This window comes from Bos grunniens, chromosome 6, assembly GCF_055505025.1.
Source record: "Bos grunniens cultivar Pamir isolate PY7600 chromosome 6, Bosgru_T2T1.0, whole genome shotgun sequence".
Lineage (NCBI taxonomy): Eukaryota > Metazoa > Chordata > Mammalia > Artiodactyla > Bovidae > Bos > Bos grunniens.
Genome location: NC_141170.1, coordinates 3,780,446 through 3,805,431, shown reverse-complemented (window position 1 = coordinate 3,805,431; position 24,986 = coordinate 3,780,446). Strand labels below are relative to the sequence as shown.

The 24,986-nt window shown below is 54.8% G+C and overlaps 1 protein-coding gene across 3 annotated transcripts in view; it reads left to right on the top strand.

Annotated features, from left to right (window-relative positions):
• Positions 1-24,986, top strand: part of SORCS2 (sortilin related VPS10 domain containing receptor 2) — a 497,183-nt gene that overhangs the window by 386,525 nt on the left and 85,672 nt on the right. For all 3 annotated transcript variants that reach the window (XM_086407453.1, XM_086407451.1, XM_086407452.1), the window contains exon 4: positions 23,951-24,115. In XM_086407453.1, the coding sequence (XP_086263579.1) occupies positions 23,951-24,115 (165 nt within the window). The remainder of the gene's footprint in view (positions 1-23,950; positions 24,116-24,986) is intronic.

The following is a 24,986-nucleotide window of genomic DNA, read 5'->3' as shown; positions in this document are numbered from 1 at the left end:
AGGACTTCTCGTCACTGGGCACCTGGCCACACACACGTGTGCACACATGTGGGTGCGGGAGGGCCAGAGGCCCCAAGGAGCTCAGCGCCCGGCCCATGTAAGCGCCCCGCTCCCCCCGCTGCTCGTGCCAGGGAAAACAGACACCTTGAGACTGGGTGACGGTTCTCTCCAAAGGGCGCCACGTCTCAGGACCAGAGAGGGTGGCCACCTGGCACCCTGCGTGGAGCCGCCTGGGTCCAGTGGGTCCTAGCCCTGCGGGGAGGCGGGAGCGTTGAAGCTGGGAGCTTGGAGATCAGCAAAATCCAGAGGAACGAGGACCACGGAGCCAGGGTGACTGGGGCCAAGTCTGGGCTGGGGTGGGCGGGGGCAGGGCACTCGGACAAGCCCGGGACCTCCTGTTCGTGGGGTCCCCCTCACCCTCCAGTCCCCTTGGGAGCCCAGCTGGGCCCACAGAATGGCAGTGCTTTCTGTCTGCAGGGCTTTCATTCGTCCACATGCATGCTTGGAGCAGAGGGCATCACTGCCCTGCCCGTCGGCATCCCTCCAGAGGGTCGGCCCCTGGAAATCAGGACGTGCCCAGTTATTTCTCCAAATGGTTGGACAACAATTTAAATGGTTTTAACATTTTAAAGAGTGCTCATCTTTCCCGACGTGTGAACAGATGTTCTGTTCCATGCAGCTGTGGGATTTTCCGCATCTGTCCATCTGCTGCCACGGCTGCTCCCAGGCCATGTCCGTCCATGAGAAGCAAGGATGGAGGCTGTGTGGCCTGCAGGCCAAAAGGGTGACTCTCTGGTCCTTTCAGAGCAGGGTCGCCAAGCCTGGTCCCGGGCTCCTAACTCCTGGGGCTGCCCAGGAGAAGGCTGGGCTGGAGGCCCATGTGAGTGGCTGCAGCCAGGATGTTGGAGTTTTGTTATGAAATAAAGAGCTCGTCCAGATGGGACAGAACAGGAACCCGAGACGGTTTCGTGGAGGTTGCAGGGAGAAGGCCTGGGAGGGAAGAGTGGGTGTGGAGCCTGGGGGTGGGGCAGAGATGCCCCCTCGTTCACACCCCTAGGGCTTCTGCCAGCCATGCCTTCCTGCTGCCCCCTGCCCGGTCCATGGCCAGTACTGGGAGAGCAGACAGGGCTTTCTCCAACTCCTCGGGGACAGGCTTCAACCTGAGTCACCTTGATGTCCCCTGCAGAGTGACTGTGCATCCCCTCACATGCCGGGCTGGGGAGGGGAGTGTGTGGTCACAGCCCCCAAGCTTTCACCTGAATCTCCCAAGAACCAGACCTGCTCTGGGGTCCCCATCCTCCCCTGAATCCTGCAAAGAAGTGGCTGGGCGAGCATGTTCAGATCTCGGCAGGGTACCCCCCCACTCCGCCCACCCCACACCTCACCTCTCCATCAAGGCCTGTTCTGTTGGCAGAAAGCAATATCCGTAATAACCCGTCACATCACTACAGCAATTTCCAATTTGCTGTGTACCTTCCCATCCATGATGCCTTTAATCCCACCCTGCGGGTAGCTGCCAAGACGAGGAGATAATACAAGTTAAGCCCTGGTACGGGCCTGCCCCCACAGTAGGCACCTGAAATAATGAAAGCTGTAACTCTCGGAGGGGGGAGAGGAGGGGAGAGGAGGGAGGGGAAGGGAGGAGGGGAGGAAGAGAGAGGGAGGAGGCGGAGGGAGGAGCCCTTCTTCAAGGGAGCCGGGCCGAGGCCAACGGCACTGCTCCTGGGCCAGTGCTCCTTCTCCCGAGGCGGAGCCTCCCTCCCCGCCCCCCCTCCTGCCAAGATGCTGCAGACGCTGCCTACCAGGCACTCGGGGTCCGGGCCTGGCCGGGCCCACAGACACTGGGGCCTCTTAGGCACTGAAGGGGAACCTAGCATTTGGGGCAGAGGGACTGTTTGCTGAAAGAATAGACAAACATCAGGGATCTCAGGCTGTGTCAGCTGCCTTGAAAATACAACAGGATTTAAAACGTACTTATTGATTCCCTGTGTGTGCTAACACACACCTCTCCATCAAGGAAACAGTGCAAACCATGAGAGACTTTATTTTTTTGGACCCAGCTGGTCATGGCTGTGCAGCAAGGCAAGCCCAGGCCACCCAGTCAGAGAGGCAGCTCAGCCCCGCTCACAGGAGTGTGCCAGACACGTTCAGGAACTAAGGGACGCTGGCCCCAATGGAAGGATGCCTCTGAGGTTAGCATCACAGAAGAGGGGTGTTTAGGACCAAATGAGCAATGCAACCCTGTTTTCCAGAAAAGATCCTTGGGAACACTGCTTGCAGAAATATCTCAGGAACTGGCAAATTAGGAATTCCTCCAATTCTGTACATTCTCACTGATTTCTTAGTACAAACTGCTACTCACTGCTCAGGTAGGAGGCCTTAGATGGTGGATCTGGGCCTTGCCATCCTGAAACTTGCAATTCATCTGCTCATCCCTCCACCCACCCACCCACCCATCCACCCATCCATTTAGCTACCCATCCATCCACCCATCCATTTACCCATCCATCCCTCCATCCATCCATTTACCCATCCAACCATTCATCCATTCACACATTCATCCACTCACCTATTCATTCATCCACCAACCCATCCATCTATCCACTCATCCATCCACCCATCCATCCATGCATCCATCCATTCACCCACCCAACCAACCACCCATTCACTCGCCCATCCATCCACCCATCCATCCATCCACCCATCCATCCATCTACTCCCCCTCCCTCTCAATACTATTTTTCAGAGGCTTACCTGGCACTACTGTAGGTTCTGGGGATATAACCTTCTTTAGGAGGCTTCCTTGCACTCCCCCTCCTCTGAGCACCTCCCACTCACACCTACAGGAACATACACATGCACACAGCCATAACCCTGGCTTCCCTCCATCCTAGGTGGGCGGTCCTATATCTGTGTCAGTCACCCTCTACACCTCACACCCCCACAGGCCTCCACATGGGCCAAGACCTGAGGGAGCCCCACCTCTGTGTGTTGGCTAGATTACATGAAGCCAACAATCAAGTTCAGTGGAGTGGCCTCAGCCTGGATAGATTTTTTTTTTTTCCTGCTAATTATAAAATCCATTGCAATAGAAATCACAAAACAGAACAACTTGGCTATTATAGGGACATGCTTTATACTCATAACTTAAAGAGCTTGTTTTAAAAACTGACTGTAAAACCACTTAATTACTTGGTTTTAAAACCAGCCATGTGGAAATTATGTTCCCTCAATGTACGTTTTGGAGGTGATTTCTGGCAAAGAGAACTCCACGGTGGTGCATACTCTGCCAGGTTCCTGGGGGCCGCCTCACATGTACATGGCCCAGTGCCATCCCTGAGCCACTCTCCCGGCCACTGTGAGCCTCATGGAGTCCCAGCAGACAGACAACTGGTCACCCCTCTCCGTGTGAAAGGTGAGGAGCCAAGGGACCAGCAATAGGAAATGTGTGATTCTCGCCAGGCAGCTCACAAGAGTGAGGCTAGGACAGGATTTTAAACATCTCGACTACAAATTTTGTTGTCTTTATATCATGCCTGCATTCATCCATCCACTCGTCCATCCAACCGCCAATCCAAGTGCCACTTACCTGTATATTTATCTGTCCATTCATGGTCCCATTCATCACCTACCCATACACCTACCCACCCATCCATATATCCATCCATCCACCCATCCATGGGCCATTTGTCTCTATAGTCATCCATCCATCCATCCATGTATCTGTCATCCACTCACCCATCCATTCAACTAGCCACTTACCCATATGTTTGCTGCTGCTACTGCTGCTAAGTTGCTTCAGTCGTGTTCGACTCTGTGTGACCCCATAGACGGCAGCCCACCAGGCTCCCCCGTCCCTGGGATACTCCAGGCAAGAACACTGGAGTGGGTTGCCATTTCCTTCTCCATATGTTTATCTACTATTAAATCCACCCTTTTATCCACCTGAACACCTATCCACACATCCACCTACCCACCCACTCACTCATTCATCCCTCTATCCATCCATCCATTCAACAAGCCCTCAAGCTTTCAGAGAACCCCTCAAATGCTGAGTTTCTGGGCAAGTCGAGGGAAGAAGGTGAAAACACAGCCCATTCCTTGACCTCAAGGAGCTCACGGCCCAGGGGGCTCATGAACCATGATCCTGAGGTGGACTAAGTTCTAAAGTGGAGGTGTGACTAAACTTCTGTGGAATGGAGCAAGGAGTGTTTCATAGACGAGGGGATTTTTAAGTTGGCCCTTGAAGGATGTATAGGTGTTGACCACCCAGAAGAGGGTAGGGCATTCTAAGGAACACTTAAACGTTCTGAAGTTCATGATCAAGGACTCTGCATTCACAATCTGGCTCTGCTGTCCCACCTGTGTTTCTGGGGCTGAGTCTCGGTATCCTCACCTGTCAAAGGGGAGACTCACCTCCTACTGGCCTCCCGAGCAGCTCTGCTCACCTTCTCAGCTCACCTTCCCTCTGGAATTTACAGCAGTGGGGCAGGATGTTCCCCAATGCCAAGTCTCTTCCCTCTCTCTTCCCAATCCCACCTGGTCTTACGACTTCACATACCATACTTACCCCCTACATACCACCACCCTGGCGTCTCCTGCAGATTCCACACTCATATCTCCTGCGGCCTACACGACTCCTGCCGGGCATCACTAACAGGCATCTCCAAGCCATCAGCTGTGGTCAGAACACCACCCTTTGCCTCTCCAGAAGAAGTTCAGTTCAGTTCAGTTACTCAGTTGTGTCCGACTTTGCGACCCCATGGACTGCAGCACTCCAGGATTCCCTGTCCTTCACTATTTCCTGGAGTTTCTCAAACTCATGTCCATTGAGTCGGTGATGACATCCAACCATCTCATCCTGTCGTCCCCTTCTCCTCCTGCCTTCAATCTTTCCCAGCATCAGGGTCTTTTCCAATGAGTCAGCTCTTTACATCAGGTGGCCAAAGTATTGGAGTTTCAGCTTCAACACCAGTCCTTCCAGTGAATATTCAGGACTTATTTTCTTTAGGATGGACTGGTTTGATCTTGCAGTCCAAAGGACTCTCAAGAGTCTTCAACACCACAGTTGAAAAGCATCAATTCTTCAGCGCTCAGCTTTCTTTATAGTCCAACTCTCACATCCATACATGACTATTGGAAAAACCATAGCCTTGACTAGACAGACCTTTGTTGGCAAAGTAATGTGTCTGCTTTTTAATATGCTGTCTAGATTGGTCACAGCTTTTCTTCTAAGGAGTAAGCATCCAGAACAAGGGCCCACCCCTAGTTGGGCCAAAAGCTTTGGGGTCACTCTTGACCCCTCTGCCTCACCACCCATATCAAGTTCTATGTTGATGCGTCCAAACCACACTGCCCCGTCCAAGTCCCATCCCAAGGTGGGCACTCCAGCCCAAGCCACCCTCATGCCTCCAGCAGGCATTTCTCTTAGAATAGACTGGAAGCTTTGGGCCAGCAGGACCTCACTCTGACCAGGCACCTCCGGAGTCCATGCTCAGAGATGGGGCGGAGTCTCCTGTCCCGGACTCAGCATCAGGCAGCCAGCGTCTCGGCTCAGCCCTGTGGACCGTGGGGAGGTGGTCCCCGCTCCTCGGACGCTAGTGTCACTGACTGTAAAGTGAGGCATTTGGATTCGGTGATGTGCCCTCTGGGTCCCAAGTCCCCGTGTGAAACCAGCTAGTGAGATTTCCCTGCCACTGTCCCAAGGGAGTCTGGGGGCTCTGCCAAGAGCAAGTGTCCAGCTGGTGCTCAGATGTCATCATGCATCCATGTCAGGGGCCGCTTTTAGGAACGTACTTGCGTGTGTGCGCATTCACTTGTTTATGTGTGTGTGTGATTTTACAGCCACGTCAGGATGTCACACCGAGAAAAATAAAAGTGGTCTCAGCAGACTGTCAGTGCCTCCTCCACTTCCCCTGATCCTGACTCTCCACGGATGGGGAGTGCTCCCCTGCCCCAGTGCTGGGAAACATGGGGCCCTTCCCAACCCCGAAACCACTTCAGCTGCTGGAAGGATGGAGTTGGTTGGAGAAGACCTTTCCCAGACCAGCCCCTCTCACACTACCACTGTTTGCTGTTTTCCTTGGTGGTGACTCAGATGGTGAAGAATCTGCCTGTGATGTGGGAGACCTAGGTTTGATCCCTGGGTAGGGAAGATCCCCTGGTGAAGGGATGGCAACCCACTCCAGTCTTCCTGCCCAGGAAATCCCATGGACAGAGGGGGCCTGGCAAGCTAGAGTCAGACACGACTGAGTGGCTAACACACACACACACACACACACACACACACATACACAGTGTTAAGAATGTGAGGCATTTCACCTAGACTTTTGCTGACAGCAAAGATTTTCCAGATCCCACGCCATAGACACTGGTCTCTGGCGCTTTCCAGCCTCTTATGAACCCAAATTTTCACAACGGGTCCTGATTGCTTCCTGCAACCCATGTCCAAGGAGTCCTTCCTGCTGTGTGCCAGACCCACAGGGACAGCGTGGCTGGTCCCTACTCTCCCGGATCTGGCCCCGCCTCCAGAGCCCACGGCTTGGAGAGAAGGCAGCAGCCTTAGATCAGGTTCCCAGAAGCAGAGCCTGAGGCAGGGATTGGGTGCACATGACCCTGAGCAGGGGCTCTGGGGGATCGGCCGAAGGAAGAAGTGGATGAGGAGGGAAGTGCCCTCAGGCCAAGCCTGGCCAGGCCGGGTCCATGGTCAGCTCAGAGGTGCTCCTCCTTGAGGTGGAGACAGCCTTCCCCTGACCATGGGACACTGTCTGGGGTCCTCCAGCGGAGGGTGTAAATCTCCAGGCTCAGGCCCCCATAGACTGCGGGCAGTTTTCTCGGAAAGGGCTGAGCTGTGAGCTGTTGGCGGCCAACACCGGGTCTGGGACTCAACACATCATCAGCATGAGGCTCAAGGCGCCATCTGAACAGGCGAGTGTTACAAGCTTGATGCTGTGACACAGCTGGCTTTGTCTCGGTTCCCATAGGCCGGCCTGAGGTTGGCAGGGCGAGAGGCCTCTGCCCTCTTCTACAGATGAGACGCTGAAGTCCAGGCCTGGGGGTTGACCAGGAGCTGGCCGGGACTGAAGGTCCTGGCACAGGTCATCGCCGGCTCACCTGCTTCTCACCCAGGAGGATGCTCCGAGGATTCCAGGCCACCCTGAGTGGTCCCTGTCCCCCTGTCCTTCTCCTGTCTGCCACCCCTGTAGTTAATCCATCAGCCGGAGACCCTGATGGGCAGTGGCCAGCAGAGAGGGAGGTAACTGGCTGTGGATGGGACAGACACACAGATCTGGGTCCCATCAGCTCTGACCAATGTGCGGAAGGGACCCCCAGGTCCTCTGAACCTCAAGCGCCTCCCCAGTGGCAGGGGGCGGTTGTGTCTGCCCTGGGTGGGGTGGCCAGTCCAGCAGAGATGAGGGCAGTCTGCCCAGCCCAGAACCCACCCATGGGCAGTGCTCCCTACATGGAGCAGAGCAATCTTCTCCTCAGTTCTCCCCAAGAAGCTTTCCTTAAATGCTCCTTCCCCTGGTTTATAAGGTGGTGTGTGTGTGTGTGTGTGTGTGTGTTACACGGTGGTGATTGGACAGAACCAAGCATGGGGAAGTATGTCTCTTTTTTAAACATCAATACTTTTTGCTGAACAAAATCTTATACAGAAATCCTATCAATAGATCAGATCAGAGAAGGCAGCTCGGCCTCGTGGCCTGGAACATCCCTGTCACCAGCTCGGCCTCACGTGAGCTGGGAGACCTCAGGGCAAGGGGTTAACCTCAGGGGAAACTGAGGCAATGACAGAGCAGCTTCTCGGGGCGGGGGGACCAGAAAATGATCACAGATGAAGCACTCAGAGCAGCGTCTGCCCGGACCGGGTGTCCACGGGGCTGCTACTCTTACTGTTATTGCTGTGATGACTGTTATCGCCTCGAGTGCTGCCTGGCTTCGTGAGGTCTGTACATTGTCACAGCTGCACATTGTGACAGTGAGTCTGTGATCAGGGATGCTGTGGCATTTTAATGACATTCTGACCTGAGTAGGAAATACTCACCCCCTCCCCTGAGTGCAGCCCCTCACCCAGGTCAACTCTCAAGCAAGAGATGCCCACAGAGCAGCTACAGGGGAAGGTCGGGACCACCATGCTCCTTCCAAGGCCTCCTCCCATCACCCACCCTCCCTTCTCATCCCGAGGCTCGAGTGGAAGGACCAGACCAGACAGGGGAGCAAGGATGGAGGGGGTGCCACTCCTTCTTGAAGGGTGGGGTCTGGGACCCCAGGGCCGCTGAACTGATTGAGGTCACGCTGCCGTACGTGCATGGCCAGAAGTCAGTGCAGCTCTGCCGGACTCCCGAGCTCTTTGTTGTGTGTCTGTAGGGTTGAGCTTGTTTTAAAAACAAATGCACAGTCAGTGAGGTAGGGAGCCTGTCGTCACCAGAGGTAACCAAGAAAGGGGGAAGGGGTGTTACTGTGGCGATTGCAGCATCAGAAAGCATGCTGGTCCAGTGAATGAGGTGGGACCCCCTGGGACCCCCCGCCTTGTCACGTGGTGTCCAGCAGAGGGACAGGGGCTAGTCACAGCATTTCCATCATTAGACACTATGCCAGTTCAGCTGGGGATGCAGTCAGCTCTGAGGCTCTGTGATTCGGCCTGGGCCACCTATTTCTGGGTATCTCTGTGTCTTGAGCAACAGGAAGGGCTGGATCTGCCCCCCCACCCCAACTGTCTCTGGTCTGTGCCTATGGGACAGGTACAGCCAGGCCTCCACCTTGAGGGCCATGGGGAGGGTTCTGGGAGCCTCCGTACAGGATGGACGTCCACACTTCTCCATCCAGAAACATCGACACTGGTGGCTCCTACGGGAGATCAGAGCCTGGGTTCACCTCGGTCTCCACGTGATCCCAAGCCCTCGGGAGTCTGCTGGTGCAGGGCTGCTGACCTGGGAACTTTAATTAAATCATCATTCATCTGCGGATGGAGGAGGAGAAGAAACGGACAAGACAGATGACTTGTGTCTCCCATCATCGCCGAGAGTTTCCTCAATTCACCCACCGCTCACAAGGCGTCTGTTCTGAGAGGGGCTGTGGGCCAGCCCCCAGGGCCACTCCTTGTCCTGAAGGGGCAGAAAGATTCACTGATGCCTGATGGCACATGGTCAAGAGACGGAAAGAAGGAGTGTCAGATGGCACCGTCTCTGCATCACCCCTCCCCCAAGGACACCAGTGCCCCCAAGACCCTGTCTGTGACAGTCATGGTGCCCAGGGACACCCCACTTGTAACAGTCAGTGGTACCCAACAACACCCCACCTGTGACAGTCATGGTGCCCAGGGACACCCCACGTGTGACAGCCAGTGGTACCCAGGGACACACACACCTGTGACCGGGACACCCTACCTGTGACAGTCGGCGTAACCAGGGACACACACACCTGTGACAGGGACACCCACCTGTGACAGTCGGCGGTGCCCAGGGACACCCACCTGTGACAGGGACACCCATCTGTGACAGTCGGCAGGGACCAGGGACACCCCACCTGTGACAGTCGGTGGTGCCCAGGGACACCCACCTGTGACAGGGACACCCCACCTGCGACAGTCGTGGTGCTTGCTCCACCCTGTCCTGTCTGAGCTGCCCCCATGCCCGCCCCCTCGGGCCCAGGCCCCCCTGGCCCTGTGCTCTCTGCTCTCATCTCACCTCTGTGCCCACTTCTTCTCAGTCTCCTCCCCAGGCTTTCTCCTTTAGAGACCGTCAGTGCCACCAGGGCAGACCCAGGTCTACATGGCTCACTGCTTCTTCCCAGCACCCCCGGCAGGAGGCTCCCTGTTGCCCCACGCAGTGGGCATCCAGCCCCCAAGTCTCCCTTCTCCACGTTTCCTGTGGTCCCCTCTCCCCCTTCTCCCGCCTCCCCATCCCTTGCTGCTGGAGCTGGCCGACTCTCTCTCTCTGTGTTCTTGCCAGGCCCTCTCCCCACCCCCACCCTGTCATCCGGTGCTGGGGCCCTGCTCAGAGTCCATGACCGCTCATTTACGGGCTTCTTTGGTCACCACCTCATCACTGGATGGTGTGCTCCATGAAGGCAAGGACATCTCGGCTGTGCTTCCTCTGTCCTCATCACTGGCCGACATGGGTTCTGTGATGCACAAGCAAAGACCAAGGGAAGGGCCATGAGCGCCCCCACCATCTCTGCAGCGTGCACCCCTCATCTCTGTAGCCTGTACCCCCTAACGTCAGCAACATGCTCCCCCCCCATCTTTGCAGTGTGTGGGAAGGAAGCTGCCTGGGTTGCATCTTGGGTCACCTCCCACCATGTGACCTGAGAGGTCACTGCCCTCTCTGGGATTCACTTCATCTGGCAAACAGGGATAATAACAGCACCCACCTCATCAGAGGATTGTTGAAAATGTGAGTCAAGTATTCAGTACATCGCCTGGCACACAGTAAGTGCTTGACAAATGCCACGTAGGATTACTTTTCGCCTTTTCACACTGTTCATGGGGCTCTCAAGGCAAGAATACTGAAGTGGCTTGCCATTCCCTTCTCCGGTGGACCACATTTTGTCAGAACTCTCCACCATGACCCATCTGTCTTGGGTGGCCCTACATGGCATGGCTCACTACTTTGTGGACAAAAGTCCATCCAGTCAAAGCTGTGGTTTATCCAGTGGTCGTATATGGATGTGAGAATCAGACCATAAAGAAAGCTGAGCGCCAAAGAATTGATGCTTTTGAACTGTGGTGTTGGAGAAGACGCTTGAGAGTCCCTTGGACTGCAAGGAGATCCAGCCAGTCCATCCTATAGGAAATCAGCCCTAAATATTCATTGGAAGGACTGATCCTGAAGCTGAAACTCCAATAATTTGGCCACCTGATGAGAAGAACTGACTCATTGGAAAAGACCCTAATGCTGGGAAAGATTGAAGGCAGGAGGAGAAGGGAACGACAGAGGATGAGATGATTGGGAATCACCGACTCGATGGACATGAGTTTGAGCAAGCTCCGGGAGTTGGTGAAGGACAGGGAGACCTGGCGTGCTGCAGTCCATGGGGTCGCAAAGAGTTGGACACGACTGAGCGACTGAATTGACTGAGGATTATTGCCAACGCTGTTATCCACTCCACATGAGGCAGGAGTGTTTCATTCAGGAAAACCATGATCCAGGTGATTTCTGCTCCAGGCCATTGACTGGGGCTTCCCTGGTAGTCAATTTCCTCCCACAGATATGAGGAAGCTACGATACTGCTCCTTTCTGCTCTGTCCTTACTGGCTTCTACGAGCACAGAACATCAGTAGTCCCTGCACTGATGGACATGGCTTTGGCTGTGCTTTCCCCAACAAGCATGGCAGTAATAATCTCGGTCTCTAATCACAAATACTGGAAGAGAGAGCCTTTGGAGATTCCACAGTCACTCCATAGTCAAATGCTATCATCTGTACCCTGGAGGCTGCCCAAGCCAGCGTGGAAAACGTACCCCGAGAAGGTACGGAGATCATTCCCTCGCATTCTGCTGTTCAGTTAGGGGCAGATGAATGAGCAAATTGTTCTCAGATCTAACCATGCATTGTTAATACAACTGTCCTGATAAAAGACAATTTTCCCAAACACAGTCACTCCAGAGAATTAACCGTCCGCCACCCTCCGCCCAGCAGGCAGGCTTTTTAGCTTTGTCTGCAAAACATCTTCAGCCAGCCAAACAGAACAATTACACCCTACTCACTCCAGAGCCTCAGCATCAGCCCCTTTAGAGAACTCAGATCATCAATAATTACAGGGGGAGATGGGGGCCTCATATTTCCCGAATGCTACAGACAAGATTGTATATATAAGCCACGGCTCTAAAATATTGGCAATGAGTTGTTGTTATAGGTCCTGCGATAGGTTCACCTTATCTGGTTATTATCGATCAGACACGAGATTTTCCAAGTCAGCGTCCAGCCAAAGGGAAAAGGTCTGCCCCTCCATTCAATTTACAGATGTTCTTGGGGATGTTTCTTGGCATTTCAGTGATTGTCAGGCTGGTAATTAAAACTGAACCAATCCTTTCCTGACAATCAATTCTGTAATTGTGTTTGAGCGGATGCTTTACTAAATTGTGCTAGATAATTGTCGATCTCGACACAGAAGCAGGACAAGGGTTCTCAGCACCAGAGTCGGCTCGGCGCCAGGGCAGAGGCAGGCAGACGGTGCGGGCTGGAGCGGCTCATTTCACCCCTCTGGGCTCCTATTTCTGTCTTTAAAACAGAAACAAAAACCCCTCCCGCCTCGTGGCTGTTGTGAAAATAAGATGATAAAAGGCTGGTGCCGAGTGCAGGGCCTGGAGCAAAGTGAAGTGAAAGTCGCTCCGTCGTGCCCGACTCTTTGTGACCCCACGGACCATACAGTCCACGGAATTCTCCAGGCCAGAATACTGGAGTGAGTAGCCATACCCTTCTCCGGGGACTCTTCCCAACTCCAGAGATCGAACCCAGGTCTCCCGCATTGCAGGCACATTCTTTACCAGCTGAGCCACCAGGGGAGCCGGGGCAGCACAGAGTACATGTTCAGTAAACGTTATCTCCCTTTTGCTTTTCCACCCCTACTTGATGGAGTTCAACTTTATGCAGAGACAAGACTGGGAGGCAGAAGCCACTGGTGCCCACGTCAAGAAGGGCGGGTTGAGGGTTGGGCTGCATGATGATGGTTACAGCCAGTGGCTAAAGAGTGCACAGGGCTCAAAGTGTGTGGCGCTCCCTCCCCAAAGCCATTTGTAATGGGTTGATGGATGGAGGATCAATAGTGAATTGGAAGAGGGAAGGAGGCAGAAAGGGAGGGAGGGAGGGAGGGAAGGAAGGAAGGAAGATTGAATGGTGGATGGATTCACCATTGTGAATGGATGGATGAATGATGGATGGATAGAAGGATGGGTAGATGATGGATGGGTGGGTGGGTGGATAGGTGGGTGATGGATGGATAGATGGATGGATGATGGTTGGATGGATGCACGGATGGTGGATGGATGGATGATAGATGGATAGATGAATGGATGGATGGATGGATGGATGATGGTTGGATGCTAGGCAGAGAGAGAGAAGGAAATACAACTGAATTTAACATATTAGTAACTGTTCATGATTTTCTAGAAGTAAATCTTCATTTAAAAAAATTATCTTCCTGTCTTGTTTACTCGATGAAGAACTGAACATACATTCTTAGGCCTTTGCCCACAAGCCAATTCTTCTTTTCGTAAAGTATATATTGTTCTTTTCTGATTGCACACTTAGCACACTTTCATCTTAAAATATTAATTTATGAAAATGTATCTGTTGATCCCACAGATATGTACTGAGTACCTCTCCCATCTTAGGTAACCATGACATGGTAAGAACGGAAGTAGAAGCAGAGTAAGACAGAAAGAACTTAACGCCCATAGTCTCAGCGGAAGCAGTGCTTTTGCCCTTCTGGACTGCTTCATTCACCTTTCCACAGATGTTCATTCACATGTGTTAGTCCCTTAGTCGCATCCGACTCTGTGCGACCCCATGGGCTGTAGCCCACCAGGCTCCTCTGTCCATGGAATTCTCCAGGAGATAGTACTGGAGTGGGTTGCCATTCCCTTCTCCAGGAGATCTTCCTAACTCAGGGATCAAACCCGGGTCTCCTGCATCGCAGGCAGATTCTTTACCGTCTGCGCCTCTGGGGAAGCCCATATTCATGTGTATGTATCTCTTTATACATACGTACATTATTGCCTGTGTGTCATATATACATACAAGCTCATGTGTGTGTATACACATGGACACATGTATACACATGGACACATGTATACACACACGGTCGTCTAATCACCTGATTTTACTTTTCTCATGGTGCGTCTCACTACCTGAATCATCGTGTTCCTGCATTTGTTTTACTCCCTGTCTCTCCCCCTCAGCCGTAAGACCCAGGGGAAGGGCTCTCCCTGTAGGCTCCCCTCTGCGGGGGTCTCTCTGGTCCCTATCCTTGGCCAGTTCATTTCTCACTCCTTGGGAGGGTCCTCCACTCCCAGGACCCCCAGTCACACGTCTGAGCGCGGACCTTCCAAAGGCCTACCCCAGGGCAGGTTTCTCTGCTGAACTCACCCAGAGTTCCAACCCCGAGCTCCTCTATCCATCTGGGGTGACCCTCAGGAAGCTCAGCCCCAGCGTGAGGCTCACCCTGGGCTCCTCTTCATCCCCAAAGCCAGCCCTCCCCACCACCGGCTGGTCCTCACGTCCACACGCCTGCCCGAGCCACGTGCTTAGGGTTCCGTTATTTCTCCATCTATTTCCTTCACCAAACCCGCTGAACTCTGACCATAAAATGTCATGGTCACCCGCCCTCTCCCCTCCAGTTGCATGACATCTGCCCCAGCCCAGGCCACCAGCTTATCTCAGCTGATAACCCCCAAGTCCTCCTATTCAGCCTCTGGCCTGCCCCCTCCAGGCCCGCCTCCTCACTGCGGGAGAGAGAAGACAGCCAGGGCTTCCCAGGGAAAAGGAGTGTGAAGGTGCAGTGGACATCTGGGGATGTGGACGTGGTCTGATGGCTGGACCTGGGCCGGGGAGGGAGAGTAAAGTCATCCAGGTGAGGTCACCGGGGCAAGTCGTAAACAGCAGACCCAGGAGCCCCGGCAGGAGAGGCCCTGAGGGTTTCAAGCAGGGACACAGCACCGTAGACTTATATTTGCACAAATTCCAATGATCTGTGACTTCTTCAAGAATAGATCTTTCTGGTTTGCCTGCGTGCTCCCTCGTATTTGACTCTTTGCGACCCTGTGGACTGTAGCCAGCCAGGCTCCTCTGTCCAGGGAATTCTCCAGCCAAGGATACTGGAGCAGGTTGCCTGTCACTTCCTACTTCCTGGCTTAAGAAAGCACAAAAGCCACGAAGAGCCCTTCTATTTCTGCCACAGTTTCACACGTGGTGCCTAATTTAGGACCTCAGCCCAGAACAGACGATTATTTCTGAGTTGAAGGTGAGGAGAGAGATGAGCCCCAGGTTACCGAGCAGAGCGGCATCTCTGCCAGGCTCTGCATTCTCTCGGCGCCCCCCAGACTGAAAGCCGTCATGTGGAGTGACTTTCTGCTAACACCCTGGGTAGCAATCCGAGTGTGTGCTGAATAGCCCAGCGAGAGGCATTCATCCGCGCATTCTCCTTGCCGGGTAGCAGAGTTATTCTCGCTCATGATGACTCACACCGGCGTATGTAAGATGCTCTGCACAGATTCTAATTTGAGACCCAGGGGGTGGATGCTGCTGTATCTGTTTGTCTCCTCTGTCTGCCTCTCCGGGCGTCAAAGCCCAGTTTCCTGTGTCCCCAGCTGGGCACGACTGTCTGGCAAGGAATGTATTGGACGATTGCGTTTTAAATAGGAAGGTAATTTCCTGAGGACCCCCATCCCCGGGGATGCGGAGGGAAGCCTCTGAGGGCTCCGCTTGGTAAAGAGAAGATGAAAAACAAGTCTTCTCCTTGATAAAGAGTCTGAAGGGAAACCCAAGATCAGTGGCGTACCCAGCCAGAACTCTGGCAGAGGTGAGAACCAGTTGCTGGGTGCTGTTTGTTTTCCTTTTTTAACTCAAGGTTTCAGAGCTAGGGTTTACACTGCAAGGCAGACTGGGATGTTGGCACCACCTTTTGGAGGAGATGGGGGAATGGAAGCCCAGCAGGGCACCAGAGGAGGCGACCTGGCAGGTGAGACCACACTTGGATCATGCAGGGGTGACTCAGGCAGGGCAGGTCTGAGCGGGAGGCCAGGTGGACACGATCCGGGCAGGCAGGGAGGGGCAGGCCCATGTCGAAGGGTCCCAGAAGGGCGTCCAGGGTGCCAGGTTCAGGCAAACCTCCTGACCTGGCCGTGCAGGGCCCACATCGGCGTCTTGCACATTCTGCCCTTCCTGGAGGACCTCTCTGCACTTGGCCAACGCTGACCCACTCCTGCCGGGAGCACACAGCTTGCCTCCATGGACACTTTCCAGACACCCTCCATTCCAGCCCCTTCTTAGGGTCGCCGGTCCCAGTGCATGGCTCACATCATTCAACAGCTTCCCTTGCCTGCTGTGGGCTCCCTGGGGGCCAGGCTTCTGTGAGATTCATCTCCCAGCCTGGGGTCTGGCACACAGCTGAATGGGTGCGTGAATGGCCTCAGAGAATAGAATGGTGGACCAAGCAGGGGAAACAAAGATGAAGATGGACAGAAAGCCTGCCTCCCCCACCATCCCAGCCTTCCTCTGCTGCCTGTGGGATCAGAAATCCCCCAAATTCAGGAGCGACCTGCAGTCTGGAAGCCATGCCTAATAGTCTTTGGAGCAGCGGTGGGGGATGGGGGAGCGAATCTGTCTAGACCCTCCCAAGCCCGTTGCCTCGTGTCGCTTCCACGTTCCGGGCTGATGCAGTCACACCACTGGTCATGAGGTGGTGCGGATGAATGATGCAGGGAAGTGCTGGGTGCAAACCCGGCTGACAGTACAATCTTCCGCAAGGCCTCTCTGGCCGCAGCTTCCCCACCTGAGAAATGGGGATGATCACACCTCAGCTTAGCAGGTCTGCGGTGACCGCTAAGTGCAGTCAGCGATTCACACCACCCCCACCTGCCCCTGCTGCTCATCTCTGCACCGCCCAGAGCTGCCCTGCTTAGTACTTCCTGCGTCTCTCCAACCAGACGCGAGTGGGACCCTGGGGACACCTGCCGGGCTTGGCAGGGAAATAACGGAAGGGTTGTTAATTTTCAGGCCTCTGAGGCCAGGTCGCTTTGCAGGCTTCCCACCCAGAACATCCTGGCGGAGAGAGCTAATCTATCTGTTTTAACAGAGACAGGGGCTCTGGGGGAGGCACAGAGGCTGCAGGCCTGGGGAACTTAGGGAGACAAGCACCCCAGCCCCACGCCCCCCTCGCCTGCAGCGGACCACAGGGAGCTCTCTCCACCCCACACCCGTGCTGCAGGCAGCTTCGTGGCAGCCCCTGTCACTCCGCGTCACAGTGGCTTGTGTTTGTCCTGCACTGGACTGGCCCCCCTCTGTGCCCACTGCCCAGTGTCAGGCCTCCCCCCACCCCATCTCTACCACAAATCCTATGCAGGGGAGCAAGTCTGGTCGACCGACCCGCCGAGGTCTAGCCTACTTGCAGCATATCCAATAAAGCGACCGAAAACCAAATCCCCAAGCAGGAGACTCTCTTCAAAAGAAGGGCCCTGTCATTCCCGCTCAGCATCAGTGTGCTGTCCCCCCGAGCTCCACCATCACTGCCTCCCCTGGCGAACTCCTATTCATCCTTCAAGACCCAGCTCAGGTGACGCCACCTCCAGGAAGCCCTCGACCCAGGCCAGGCCTGGGCTGGGGCAAGGGCAGCTCAGGGTACACAGTTAGGGAGGCAGTCAAACCCACATGCCCTGGCCTAACTCCCACCCCTTAGAGGAAGTGCTCGTCGCCCTGGGGACAGCTTGCTGGCCTTTGTCCTCATCTGTCCTGGAGTTTCCTGATGGGAGGGAGCCATGTGCTTCCTGTACTGTCCTTCTCACCACCGCCTGTGAGCTGCCTCAGCTCCAGGGCCTTGACCCAAGGAGGTGCTTGGTGAACCAAGCTTCTTTAGAATAAAATGCCATGAGAATAAACCCGCTGTCATCTCAGTCTGTTATGCACCTTGCTTCCTTTATTTTTTCCAGTCACCTCTGCCATGGGAACCCTATCTTCATTTTACAGAGGAGGAAACAGGCTCAGAGACGTGAAGTGATTTGCCCAAGGTTGCACAGCTCGCAGGAGCAAAGGAGGGGTGAGGCCAGCTCCTCACCTCCAGCTCTGGAGGGGTGAGGCCTCCAGAGCCTACACTGCCCCTGCGCTGGCAGGCCTCAGCTGTGGCCTCCATGTTCCATGCGCGGTGTGGCCTCCCTGGACTCCGGGGCTGTCGTGGGTGCCTCCATCCTGCGGGGCATCGGAGTGGCTGAGAGCAGGGCTCTAGGGCACCTGGTTGTTTCCTTGTCACTTGGTGGGGAGCAGAGGCCAGGTCCGCCAGCGTGCTTGGAGTTGGGCACAGGGCCGAAGCGAGCAGGAGCTGCAGCCTAAGGCAGCACCCCACCCCACCCCCCATCCAAGGGAGGATGCCTGGGACTCACCAGGGGCCATGAACACGCAGGTCCCGGTGGGGCCAAGGCACCACAAGTCTGACAGTCTCCAAGGACGCTGCTACCACTGCTCCTGGCACTTACTAACCGAAGAGCTTTGGGAAGAGTCCACTCTGTGGGTATGTGACCCAAGCCATCACAGGAGAATCCATGCTTGGTCTGATGATCTACAGGTCCCATCTTGAAATTCCTGATTCTCTTTGAACAAGGAGCTCCATGCTTGCACTGTGTACGTGGCCTGGCAAATTAGACCCTGAAACTCAGGCTTCATATGGGCTGGCTGTTAGTCCAGTGAATCTATCAGATAGTTCCCTTTAACTGAGTTGCCTCTGATTTTGAGGCATCCAGCCTTGTGGGCCCCCAGAACCTCGCTCGGGTACCATATGTTTCCCCAGAATAGTAACCAGTGAAAATACACCATTGAAAATAGTCTGGTTCCCAATTTGGAGGAACAATCTGCCAGCCTCCTCTCGGCACGATGCTAATTGATTTGTTTTCTTTGCTCCAATAATCCTTTCCTTGTCAGCACTTTCTTCTTCCCCCGTCTTTCCTGGCTTGTCCCACTCTGAGGCCAAAAATAGCCCGTGATCCAGATTGCTGGGACTCTGGCCAGAATCACTTCCTCAGGTTCCTTTTCCTTCTGCCTGGGTGACACCATGAACAGGGCCTTAGCTGTAACTGAGGGCTGTCATGGAGAGGCGATCCTGTGCCCAGAGACCTCATTCTGTGTGGGAATGCCAACACCCATCCTCTGGGCTGAATGGCAAGGATGAGGACTGGGCCCTGCCAGGCTGCACAGCCTCCCCTCCTGGAGGGAAAGGCAGACTCACAGAGAGAACCCTAGGAATGTTAGACTGGAGCAAATGAACACATGAGATGCTGGGCAAGGGGCAGAGGAGGGATGAGAAAAACTGTTGGAGGATGTATATCATGGACGTCTTCCTGGAGGAGGTGACCTTCAAAATTAGCTGTGCCAGATGAAGAGGTATTGGAGAAGCACTGGAAAAGAAGGAAGATGTCCCATCATAAAAACAGGCTAAACTCATGCTGGGGGCACCCGCAAAGCAGGGACATGAAAAATAAACGAGAAACATTCAGCTTTGTTGAAGTTGCCCAGAATTCCGGGCTCAGAAAATTTCAAAACTTTCTTTTTATCACACATGGATTTTGTGACATTTAAAAAATCTGGAAATCTGATTCTTCATTGCCAGTGGTGAGGTCGAGAGGGTGGGGGGTCTCAGTCCTGCTGTGCGTTCCAGCCAGAGGGAACCGTACACAGAGGTGGGAGGAGGACATGAACGGTCTCAGCAGGGACCCCCATCTGCTTGTCTTCGGTCCTGCTGGCCTCTCTGTCTGAGAACCCCCTTCCCCAGGTCTGGATCAAATTTCCGTTCATTCTTCAAAGTTCATCTGGGCGTCGCCTCCTCCCGAAGCCCTGCTTTTGTTCTGCACTTGGATCCGACCTTCCCTGCTCTGCTCCCGTAAACCCTGGGCAAGCTAAATTCTTGTGTGATTTAGGTTAAAATCCTGCGGCTTTTAACCATGGAGGAATGAATGAATGAATGAGCCTTCACTGATGTGTAAAATTTTGAGTGGTGAGCAGGAATAAGTGAATGAGATTATTTATGATTTCTGCACCCCAGGCAACTTAAATATCCCCAGGGATGTTTTCCACCCAGAGGAGAAGAGCAAGCAAACAGTTCCCTGAGGAGTCACAGAGTGAGCCGGAATTGCTCATTCAAGCAGGCACGTGTGAGCGCCTTCATCCCGCAGGCCTGGGTTGACCCACAGCTCGGGGTCAGGCATGTGCTGAATGCTGGAGGGAGCAAAAGGAGTTAGGTCCCTACCCCTGTGATCAGGGAACACAGAACCTCCCCCACCCCCCGGCTCTTTTTCCCTCAAACCCAGAACCCCAGCATCAGCAAGAGAAAAACAGCAGACAAACCCAAATGGAGACACAATTACAAAATATCCAGCCAGTCCTCCTCAAAACCGCCAAGGTCATCAACAGCAAGGGAAGTCTGAGAAAACGTCACAGCTTAGAGGAGCCCGAGGAGAAGTGGCAACTGAGTGTCACGTGGGAACCTGGCACAGGGACAGAGAAAGACATCAGCGGGAAAACGGGTGAAATGCAGTGTGCGGTTTAGACACGACCGATGTATCTATGTTGGGTCCTTATTGTGACAAACGTATAATGTTGATGCCGGCTGTTAATAATAGGAAGCGGGGCATGCGTTGTGTGGGAATGTCCTGTACTATCTTTACAACTTTTCCGTCAATCTAAAACTGTTTGGGACTTCCCTGGCAGTCCAGTGGCTGAGACTTTGCCTTCCAATGTAGGGGCCGCAGTTCAATCCCTGGTTGGGGAGCTAAGATGATCCCGCATGCCTAAAACAGGAGCGATATTGTAACAAGTTCAACACAGACTTTAAAAATGGTCCACATCAAAAAAAAAAAAACTTCAAAAATATCAAACTATTCTAAACTAAAAAGTTTATTTCAAATTAAAAAAAATCTTCACCCCACTGCTTAAGACTAACCACTATTAATAACCCCTGTGTTTCTTTCTCTTTTTTAAAAACAGAGCTGTAACTGACAAGCAATGTTAGTTTCGGGTGTGCAACATAATAAAATGTGTTCACACTGTGGAATGATAACCACAGCAATTCTAGGCGACGTTGGTCACCACACACGGTTACAGAATTCTTCTGTGTGATGAAACTTTTAAGATCTACTCTCTTAGCAACTTTCAAATGTGCAGTAGGGTTTTGTTGGTTATTCTCAGCATGCTGCAGTCCCTCCCCAGGGCTTCTTCGTCTTATAATAGGACATGTGTACCTTTCGACCCCTTCCACCCATTTTGCCTATCCCCAGTTCCCTACCTCTGCTACCACAGTCTCTTCTCTGTATCTATGAGCTTGGTTGTTTTTCTTTGTAGATTCCACATATAAGTGAGATCACACGGTATTTGCTTCTCCGTCCGCCTTACTGCACTTAGCATAATGCCCTCCAAGTTCATCCATGTTGTCACAAATGGCAAGTTTCATTCTTTTTTATGGCTGAATAATACTCCTTCCGCCCTGCTTTCTACGCATTTTCCACTGACAAAATTACACTTACTTTTCTATACCTACCATGACAAAGCTATTATATACTTCCTTACAATTTTGTCAACGGGAAATGTACAGAAGCTGAACTTGCTTATAATGTCCTGCTTTTTCGTGTGTGAGTGCATTAGTTCTCTTGTCACTAAACACCATGGACATATCTGTGCACGCTCTCTGGCTCCCCCAACCATTCTGCCACCACCTCCTATTTTTCCTGCATGTAAACCACACCATGAAGAACATCTCAGAGCACGTGTGTCCACCTCTCAGGGATCAGAGTCACCAAGGAATCAGGCTCCATGTGCCTCTGCTTGCTGGGGGACAGAAGGCTTTCTGCTGAAGGTGAATGACCTCACCCAGGAGCCCAGTAAGGCTTCCTTGGAAAGAAAGAACATACTGATGTATCCTTTGTTCACAAGAAACAGGAGTTTTGTGCAGCTCATTGATTTATGCTCCACGTGCTTCGTTGTCTTCCAGAGGCATGTCGGGGTTTGGGAAAGTATTCTGGGGGCGTCTCATTGTACTTTCCCTCCCAGGGAAAGCTGAGCTCATCTTGGGCCAGGCTAGTCCCACCCAGGCTGCCAGCTGCATCCCAGCTAAAACTCCACCCTGTGTGGAATCACCACTGACCCTGGCCCTACCCAGCATGGCTCTGTGACCACAGGAGCCCGCCTCCCCTCAGTCTTCCCACCTGCCAAGCAGAGGGGACAGCGACCCAATGACAGTCGCCACGTGGAATGGTAATACAGGCCGGCTGGTCGCGTTCATATTAGACCTCCATGGTGGGCTCACGGTGTCGGGCACCCATCATTTCCCATTTTACAGACAAGGAGACTGAGCCACAGAGGGTACTGGTCACCCAGGCATGGAATTTGAGCTGGGTTATCAAAGGTCTGTCTAGTCAAGGCTATGGTTTTTCCAGTGGTCATGTATGGATGTGAGAGTTGGACTGTGAAGAAAGCTGAGTGATGAAGAATTGCTGCTTTTGAATTGTGGTGTTGGAGAAGACTCTTGAGAGTCCCTTGGACTGCAAGGAGATCCAACCAGTCCATTCTAAAGGAGATCAGTCTTGGGTGTTCTTTGGAAGGAGTGATGCTAAAGCTGAAACTCCAGTACTTTGGCCACCTCATGCGAAGAGTTGACTCATTGGAAAAGACCCTGATGCTGGGAGGGATTGGGGGCAGGAGGAGAAGGGGACGACAGAGGATGAGATGGCTGGATGGCATCACTGACTCGATGGACATGAGTTTGAGTGAACTCCAGGAGTTGGTGATGGACAGGGAAGCCTGGCTTGCTGCGATTCATGGGGTCGCAAAGAGTTGGACACGACTGAGCGACTGAACTGAACTGAACTGAACTGATCCAAAGACAGAGTGTGTGTGCCCAGCCCCCTGCTCCACCGACACATAGTTCACTCATTCCTCCCCTCATTCATTCATTCCCTCATTCATTCATTCCTTCCCTCATTCATTCATCCATTCCCTCATTCATTCCCTCCCTCATTCATTCACTCACTCATTCATGCTGCGTGTGGAACGCCCAGGCCCTGCAGGGATGTGGAGGGGAGGGCATCAGTAGTGACCTCCACAGATGTACCCCAGACCTGACAGGGCCCCAGTCCCCGTGCAGGAGCCCTCTTCCATGAAATGGGGTGAGTGTGTTGAGGACAAGTCCCGGGCCCCCAGCAGCCTTGCAGCAGGAGCACCAACCAGCCTGGGGAGGAAGGCCATCCCAGGGTGTGCACCGAGGTGGACAGGGGCACGGGCAGGGGCGTGGACCTTGCCAGGCAAGGCCAGGCCGCACGTGAGGCTGGGAGGGAGGCAGTCGGGAGGGTCCTAGGACCCCCATACGGGTGTTGGCATCTCCTGGGGCTGTGAAGAGCCATGAAGGTTCTACAAGGTCCGTGCATAGGAATGGCTCTTCTGATGGAGCAGGAGGCGGGGCCACAGTGCTGGGGGGCGGGGGCAGGACCACCTGGCTCCCAGCCCCTCCACCCTGTGTTCAGGTGCTCCTGACTCAGCCTCAGCTAGTCGACCTTCTCTGGCACCAGGCACGCGTGAGTCCCTCCGCAGGGCCCTGTCATTCTGCCGAGTGGCCCCAGGGCCGCCCTGTTCTGACCCTTGGCTGGCCTGTCCTGACCTTTCTGTGACGGGAGGACAATCCTCACACACAGCCCGGCAGGGCTTGTACCTGTGAGAAGAGGAACCTGGAAGGAAGGCAAATGTGAAGGGACCTCCCGGGGTGGGGGCTGGGGGGTGCGCATGGTGGAGGTGCCCCTCGTCCTTTCTGGGGGGCGCCTTGCCATCAGTTTCACGTCGGAGTGGAGTCGGGGCCACTCTAAGATGTATGCATCTCCCGTCATCTCCAGCGTGATCCAATGCTGGGCTTGAGGTCAGGGAGAGAATACGGAAGGTGGGCTCCGACTCCACCCCGAAGCCTCCAGCTAGGACGAGGCAGCCTCCCACACTGCCCCTGCTCCCGGTGCTCTTCACAATAAGCCTCCTCCGGGCCCTCCCCACCCCTTGCCCCAGCCCTTGCAGAGCTCTCACTGGACAAGTCAGTGTCCTGGGGCGGCCGTACACAAACAGGGCTCCGAACCTCAGGAATCTGCCATCCGGGCTCTGCAGGCGGGAAGTCTGGAGTCAGGTGTCGCCTGGGCCGGTTGCCTCTGGGGGCTGCGGGGAGCCCGCTGCAGGCAGTGGCTCCCCAGAGTGCAGATGCCTCTCCTGACCTGTGTCTTTCAGATCATCCTCGTGAGCTCCTCGCTCAGCGACCGGGACCAGAGCCTGTTCCTCAGCGCGGACGAGGGTGCCACCTTCCAAAAGCAGCTCGTCCCCTTCTCCGTGGAGACGCTCATCTTCCACCCCCGGGAGGAGGACAAGGTGCTGGCCTACGCAAAGGAGGGCAAGGTGAGCCGCCCGGGCAGCCCGGAGGGCAGGGAGCCTCCCCATCACCCGGGCCCCGGGAGCCCTGGGCGGCAGGAGGGCTCCGCGGGGCTGGGGCCGGGACCCCCTCAGCCCCTGCTCCCGGGGCTGGGGTCGGGGACCCCCTCAGCCCCTGCTCCCGGGGCTGGGGTCGGGGACCCCCTCAGCCCCTGCTCCCCGGGGCTGGGGTCGGGGACCCCATCACCCCCTGCTCCCCGGGGCTGGGGTTGGGGACCCCCTCAGCCCCTGCTCCCCGGGGCTGGGGTTGGGGACTCCCTCACCCCCTGCTCCCCGGGGCTGGGGTCGGGGACCCCCTCAGCCCCTGCTCCCCAGGACTGGGGTCGGGGACCCCCTCACCCCCTGCTCCCCAGGGCTGGGGCCGGGACCCCATCACCCACTGCTCCCCAAGGTTGGGAACGCCCTCCGCCTCTGCTCCCCAGGGCTGGGGTCAGGGACCCCATCACCCGCTGCTCCCCAGGGCTGGGGTCGGGGACCCCATCACCTCCTGCTCCTCGGGCCTGAGGTCGAAGACCCCCTCACCCCCTGCTCCCCGGGGCTGGGGTCGGGGACCCCCTCACCCCCTGCTCCCCGGGGCTGGGGTTGGGGATCCCCTCAGCCCCTGATCCCTGGGGCCGAGTGGTCAGGTGCCCCTCAGAAGCTCATGGGTTCAAGTGAGAGCCAGTGGGATGGAGGTGAGGTACAACAGGCTCACAAGATGGTTGATGGACAGTGGATAATTATGAGGACCCTCCACTCTGCCCCCCAGCACACTCCAGCCGTGGGGCCTCCCTCCACTTCCAGAACATTCCACATACCGTCCCACCCCAGGCCCTTCCCTCCTCCTGGAAGCCTCTTC